At 49.7% G+C, this 7026-nt stretch overlaps 1 protein-coding gene across 3 annotated transcripts; it reads left to right on the forward strand.

Moving 5' to 3' along the window:
* The first annotated feature begins 739 nt into the window (after positions 1 to 739).
* Positions 740 to 5090, forward strand: LOC116235222 (keratin, type II cytoskeletal cochleal-like). Of its 3 annotated transcripts, none has more exons than XM_090128465.1 (11): positions 740 to 1067; positions 1182 to 1351; positions 1963 to 2177; positions 2412 to 2472; positions 2697 to 2792; positions 2949 to 3113; positions 3586 to 3711; positions 3916 to 4136; positions 4582 to 4616; positions 4723 to 4785; positions 4864 to 5090. In XM_090128465.1, the coding sequence occupies exons 1-11, from the start codon at positions 740 to 742 to the stop codon at positions 5088 to 5090; spliced, it is 1707 nt and encodes a 568-aa protein (XP_089984591.1). The 3 variants fall into 3 exon arrangements, with proteins under 3 accessions (XP_089984591.1, XP_089984590.1, XP_031459097.1); XM_090128464.1 differs by having other exon boundaries at positions 740 to 1028; positions 1116 to 1351; XM_031603237.2 differs by having other exon boundaries at positions 740 to 1351; positions 4723 to 5090.
* Positions 5091 to 7026: the final 1936 nt, after the last annotated feature.

Here is a 7026-nt window from a genome sequence, read left to right on the forward strand (position 1 = left end):
AGCACTCGTGTTTAGTGAGAGCTTGGCCCAACAGTAGGCAAATTTCCAGCTCCAGCCATTGCCATGGCATCTCCTCTCCAGTAGGGTTTTATTTATCGAAAAGATGCAAAGCCTCATCAAAATGCAATTTGCTGAGCCCTGGCTCTGGATTGAGAAATTACTTCTCGAAGCCAAAGGCAATTTTCCACGTAAAAAGAAGGCTAAGGGTGTAACATAGGTGTGTTTTGGGAATTGTGTAAGCTGTGCTACAATTTGGCATGAGCCGCAGCGCTTGCCTGCCATAGGGCTTTGGAGTGAAAGATGAAAATAAAGATAAACGTAAGCAGGGAAACAACCACAATGGATGAAAGGTGAAAAAAAGCCACGTCTGTCACAGCAGGACTGTTACTGTGCCGCAGAACTGCATGGCTTCTTAGTCAGAGCGCTGCCCTTTGGTAGACATGGTTGTATCTTTTTTAATTTTCTTCTGCATTATAGGGTGTGTTTCTGGGTAGGGTCAATGTTTGGCAAAGTGAAGATGAAAATCTGTAAACCACGCCAAGCTGATGAAGACAGCAACTGTCTCCTCCTTCACGCCCATGCAAACCCAGCCCACCTCCAGAAACAGATAAAAGAGTGCATCAACTGCCCTCGAGTCAGAGGGACTTCCTTCCCTTCTCCTTGCACGCGTCTTCTCGCCACCCAGCTCCATTCATCCTCCTCCTCCTCTTGATCTTGACTCCACTTGGAAGAAGCAGCCATGTCCCGGCAGTCTGTCTGCAGAAGCTTTGGGGGAGGGAGCAGAAGGGGCTACAGCTCTTGCTCTGCCATCGGCGGTGGCTTTGGAGGAGGTGGTGGCAGAAGCAGGAGCAGCTACAGCTCGTTCTCTATGTCCAGGGGATATGGAGGTGGTGGACGTTGTGGAGGCTTTGGCAGCAGGAGCCTCCATAACATGGGGAGCAGCGGAAGGATTGCCATAGGTGGATGCTACAGCGGTGGAGGTTATGGAGGCAGAATGGGTGGCTTTGGTGGAGGCTACGGAGGACTAGGCAGCTACGGAGGAGGAATGGGAGGAGGAGGAATGGGCTTTGGTGGAGGAATGGGTGGTGGTGGCGGAATGGGTGGCTTCGGTGGAGGGATGGGTGGCTATGGTGGAGGAATGGGAGGTGGAGGAATGGGTGGCTATGGTGGCCCAAGCTTTGGCTTTGGTGGCCCTGGTAGAGGTGGCCCTGGCATTCAGCCCGTGCAGGTCGACACAACCCTGCTACAGCCAGTCCATGTTGAGATCGACCCCCAAATCCAGCAAGTGAAAAACCAGGAGAAGGAGCAGATCAAGACTCTTAACAATCAGTTTGCCTCCTTCATTGACAAGGTGAGGGAGTGGGACTGGGGTTAATTAAGGGCAAAAATTAGGAGGAGCTGCCAAGCTCTGCAGAAACTTCCTTTTTGAGCTAAATATGGGCAGGCTAAGGAGCTGGAGAAGATCCTTTTCTCAAGTACTGCTATGGAAAAGATGAGAATCTCCCTTCCAGATGAGATCAAAGCTGTATCTTCAGGGCTTTAATCTAGCCTGTTGCACCAGGTTCACCTAATAGGTTATTCCTGCAAGGCTAAACGCCTCCAAACTTCTTCAGGTTTCACTTCTGCACTCTTCCCTTTCCAAACGCCCTCCTATTTAACTATTCACAAATGTAGGGTTGCTTTTCTTATTTTTCCCCCTCTTTGTTTTCAAATATCCAATCTTTTTTATTTCGGACTAGAAATCTAATGTTTCTAAACTACCAGCTATGGGAATGTGTTGGAGTTGGTGCTGCACTCTTGACTTGGAAATTCCCTCCTTTCCCTCGTCCTGCAATTGACTCAACAGCAGCCTTTTTTTTTTTTTTTAACCTAACAAACTCACATAATGACACAAAGAGCGGACCACTCTTTGTACACGGTGGAAGGAGTGCCTTCATGCATCCTCCACGTGTTGGCTTTCAGGTGCGCTTCCTGGAGCAGCAAAACAAGGTTCTCTCCACCAAATGGGAGCTCCTGCAGCAGCAAGGGCCCTCGGGACCCAGGAAGAACCTGGATGTCATCTTTGAAAACTACATCCAGAACCTGAGGCGGCAGCTGGACTCTATTCTGGCACAGAGGGGACAGCTGGAATCTGAGCTGCAGAACATGCAGCAATACGTTGAGGATTACAAAAACAAGTAAGTGCAGAGATGATAACACTGAGAGCAATGCAATGCAAGCAGCTGGCAGCAATGGTAGTCTGTACCTCGCTGGTTATTTTGCTTCACATTTGTTTGTTTTATGGTAATTATGGATGGTAGATTTGTCAGTTTAAATATTATATTCATTCTAATTATGCATTTCTTTTTGTTTTTGTGTGGCCTTGGGCAAGAAAATTCAGGAAACTCAGCTTGTATTTTAACTTTTCATAGGTATGAGGAAGAGATCAACAGGCGCACAACAGCTGAGAACGAGTTTGTGGTGCTCAAGAAGGTGAGTCAGGGGCACAGTGAAGTGACTGTTTGAATGCTAAGCTTTGCCTGGGCTTTGACGGGATTTCTTCTTGGGTGGGAAATCCAATGGAGATTGTAAGGTCTGTAGGCAGCTCTTGGAAGTTTCTCATCCTTTCTTGTACGGCTGAGTAATGCTATCAGAGCTGTTATGCTTAGCACTGAGCAGTTGCTGTGGTCCTGAAGGAAGTGTGATCTTTCCTGTAGGATGTGGACACTGCCTACATGGCCAAGGTGGAGTTGGAAGCCAAGGTGGGAGCTCTGACTGATGAGATCAACTTCTTGAGGGCCATCTATGAGGAGGTAGGAGCCTTTCCTGGGCTGGGCAGGATCAAGGGTGAGGAGGGGAGATGTGGCTCAGGACCCTGCAGGTGGATGGGTGCCCATGGGGGATGTGTGTGGAGCATCCCTAGGGCTCCTCTGCTCCCATGCTCAGGTTTGTTCCCGTGTTGGTTGCAGGAACTGTCTCAGATGCAGACAATCAGCCGGGACTTGTCTGTGGTGGTGTCGATGGACAACAACCGGCACCTGGACATGGACAGCATCATCGAGGAGGTCAGACGCCAGTATGAGCAGATTGCCCAGAGCAGCAGAGCTGAAGCTGAGGCTTGGTACCAGAGCCAGGTGAGCTGGGAAGCCCTTGAGGATGCCTGCAAGGTGGCTGGAGATTACAGATAAATTACGTGAGGTCTGTAAGCCAACGGTACTGGAGCCTGTACAAGGAAGTCTCAGAGAAAGTGTGTTGATCTGACTCACTGTTTATAACAAGTCCAGAGTCTTACTCTCGTGAACCATGCAAGCCTTTCAATAAATATGACCATCAGCATAAGCTAGCTAGGAAATGCCAGGACAAAGTAGCTTTCTAGAATACAAAGAATGCTTGTTAGTGTAACTAAAATCTATCTCAGAGTTGGGAAATGAGGGAAACAATAGTAATTGAGTCTCAGATACATCTTTTGCATTGAGATGGGCATCAAAGTTGTACTGACCACCAAGATGGGTTCTTTTAGCAGAACATGAACCAGAAAAGCAGCCAGGTCTTGGCAAGGCATCAGGAGTGTTTCACTGAAGGTTTGCTTTGTGTCTGTGCCATCAGTATGAACAACTGCAGAGCACAGCTGGGATGCACGGGGACAGCCTGCGCAACACCAAGATCGAGATCCAGGAGCTGACCAGGAACGTCCAGCGGCTGCGGGCTGAGATTGAGAACGTGAAGAAGCAGGTAGGGATGTGTGATATCTCACTGGATGCCTGCATCAGGCTGAAATGTTGACTTTAGGTTCTGGGGCAAAATTGTGTTCTTCAACTCTACCACTATTGACTCTGCAGAGTGTTGTCTTTTATCCTTGATCCTTCCAGTTTGGGTTTGAGGGCTTTTGTTAGAGAATAAAATGTGATCTGAGGGAGTGTCCTTCTCCTTCCTCAGAACCAGCAGCTGCAGGCAGCTATTGCTGAGGCTGAGGAGAGGGGTGAGATGGCTCTGAAGGATGCCAGGGTGAAATTGGAAGAGCTGGAAACTGCTCTGAGCAAGGACAAGGAGGAGCTGGCTCGCCTGCTGAAGGAATACCAGGAGCTGCTGAACATCAAGATTGCCCTGGATGTGGAGATTGCCATGTACAGGAAGCTGCTGGAGGGAGAAGAGAACAGGTAGAGCATTTCACCTTTGACTGAAGGGGGTCTTGCTGTCTTGTAGGTATCCCTTGAATTTTGGGGTCATAGTGCAATTTCACAGTGTGTTTCCCAGTAAAAAAGGGTTGATATGCCATTTGTACTCTGGATTATGTTTGAGGTTATCAGGATGGGCAACTGGCAACCAGTTCATTTCAGCTTATCCATATATCAATTCGATTCTGACATGTGCAAGTATCATAAAGAACTTGAGGTTTGGAAAAACATTGCTGTGAACAGGGATTATCACTGCTACCCTCCTTAAATACTCTACTGATACCAGCATGCCAGAAACGGGAATAAATAGGCAAAAAAAAGAAAAGAAAATCCCTTAAGGGTGTGATGGTTTAATAAAAATAACGTTCTAAGGTTTTAAGATGTCTCTTTCATTGGGTAACAAAAATGTACTCATTTTCCTTTGCAGGCTGTGCAATGATGGAATGTCCAACGTCAATGTCTGTAAGTATGGTGGGCTGAGAAGTCTGGTGGGCCGTTGACTTGTGGGATGTGTCTCAACTGAGAAAACCTTCTGTTGTCCCATGTGTAACCTGTGTGTCTCTTCCAGCTGTGATAGGCAGGACCACCATCTCTGGAGGAAGAGGAGGAATGGGAGGAGGATTTGGAGGCAGTGGAATGGGAGGAGGATTTGGAGGCAGCGGAATAGGAGGAGGATTTGGAGGCAGTGGAATGGGAGGAGGATTCGGAGGCAGCGGAATGGGAGGAGGAATGGGATCTGGAGGTGGATTTGGAGGTGGAAGCTCTGGCGGCAGCTGTGGAATGGGAGGAGGAATGTACAGCGGAGGCTTCTCCTCTGGAAGCGGAAGGATTTGCGGCTCTGGGGGTGGCAACTTCAGCTCCAGTGGTGGGGGATCCTCCTCCATACGGAGATGCGTCACAACCACCTCCGTCAAGTCTTCAGGAGTGAGGTTCTGAGCCCTGAAGGCCGACTGAGAAAGAAACCAAGCATCTCCTCCCTTCCCCCGGCAGCAGCCCAGCCTCCTTAAATCCATCTCCGGTACCCCACCATGCAACAAACTGTGTCCCTCATGGCCAGCATGAGCCAGCTGGTCTACCTGGCTCGTCCCCAGCATGGGAGCCTGGGGGCCATGACACACTGCTCACCAGCCTCCTACTCAGTGAAGAAATAACAGTCTGAGCAAAGTCTCACACGTGGATACCCCGTACGGAGAGCTGATTTCAAGGAGGAACCGCTCTGCCTTCCTTGCTGCATTGTACATTTCTGGCTGCCCCTGTGGCAAACGTGTATAAAACCACTCTTTCTTCCTCTGTCCTGATGGCCGTAGCCCTGGGGTGCTTCTGCATGCAGTACATCCTGTTGCTTCCATTCACTTGTGTCATGGGTTGTGGTACCCGAGGGGCAAACGAGACTCCTTCTGTGGCTGCAGGTGCCCAGAGGACTTTTTCTAAAGAGACCGAGCTTGCTTTTCTGTGCCAGGCCCCTGGTGACATGGAGCAAGATGTATTGTCCTCACCTCCCTCCCTCTTCTGTTCATTGTATGTCCTTGGGATGTTGCCATTCTCAATAAATTGCAGAGAACATTTGTGATGTTTTCTTGTCGTTGTTTTAGAGGTTACTTCTCAGCAGAATGAGTATTGCCATGGGAGATGTGAGTTGGTGGGATCTTTGGTTGTTCTTCTGCTCAGTGTGGAAAGGCTCTGCCTGGTTCAGTATCACCTGGAGCACTGCGTGAGAGTTTGGGCACCATAATGTCAGAAGGACATAAAACTATCACAGTGCACCCCAAGGAGGCTCCTTGGGATGTCTGAGAAGTTGACCCAGTCAGAGTAAAGAGATGGGGAAGGGCCTGGTGAGCAAAGGATACAAGGAATGGCTGAGGTCCCTTGGTCAGCCTCTCCCATGAAGGGACCTCATGTCCTACAGCCCCTCAAGACCTACAGCCCCTCATAGCCCCACAGCCCCACACAGGGAGTGAGGGGGTAGTGCTGAGCTCTGCTCTGTGGGGACAGTGACAGAACCCAAGGGAACAACATGGAACTGTGTTGTGCGTGGTCAGGTGGGGGTTAAGGAAAGATTCTGTCCCAGAGGGCAGTGGGCATGGCACAGCTCCCCAGGGCAGTGGGCACAGTCCTGAGTTGTGTTTGGACAATGCTACCAGACACAGGTTTTAGATTTTAAGTGGTGCTGTTTGGGGCCAGGAGTCAGACTTGGTGATGAGATATTTTGTCTCTATGATTCGATTCTTCTTGACTTTTATCAGTGACAGCATTCCCTCACAGCGTGATCCTGAAGGTGGCAGGGGCTGAGGGAGCTCTGGTCTGATGATGAGCAGCCAGTAGGCTCAGACACTATCTTAACCTTCATGGCACAGTCATTGATGCAGCCAAGGTATCTGAATAACCTGCAGACCACATCCCCATCAGGTCTACCCATGGATGGGACAGGTGTGCCACATCAGGTGGGGAAAATGGCAGTGGCCCTGTGTGCAGTAGTGAGAGGGCAGCTTGGAAGATGTCTGTCAGAGTGGAAGTGGACATTGACCATGAAGCGAGCCCCAGGCACTTGACGTTGTGGTCAAGAGCACTAGCAGTGTTTGAGACCAGCAGCTCCTCCTGCTCTCCACTTACCAGCAGTGGGAAGATGAGGGATTGGAGAGGGATGTTCTGTCCTGACCCATGGGCATCTCATAACAATGGGATGTCTGAGAAGTTGGCCCAGTCTCTCGGTGTGTTTGTGTTATTGTGAGAGTGAGTGGGAGAGCTTGGGTCTAGCTGGAGGGGATGGGGAGCAAGGTGGGCAGAATGCTGATGTGTTTGATCTGAGCTGAGCTTCAGCTCCTGCATCGCAAGCAGACATCAAAGAGACAGAAACCGCTCTCAGTAGCGGTGT

This window comes from Phasianus colchicus, chromosome 33 (genome assembly GCF_987193195.1).
Source record: "Phasianus colchicus chromosome 33, bPhaCol1.hap1.1, whole genome shotgun sequence".
Lineage (NCBI taxonomy): Eukaryota > Metazoa > Chordata > Aves > Galliformes > Phasianidae > Phasianus > Phasianus colchicus.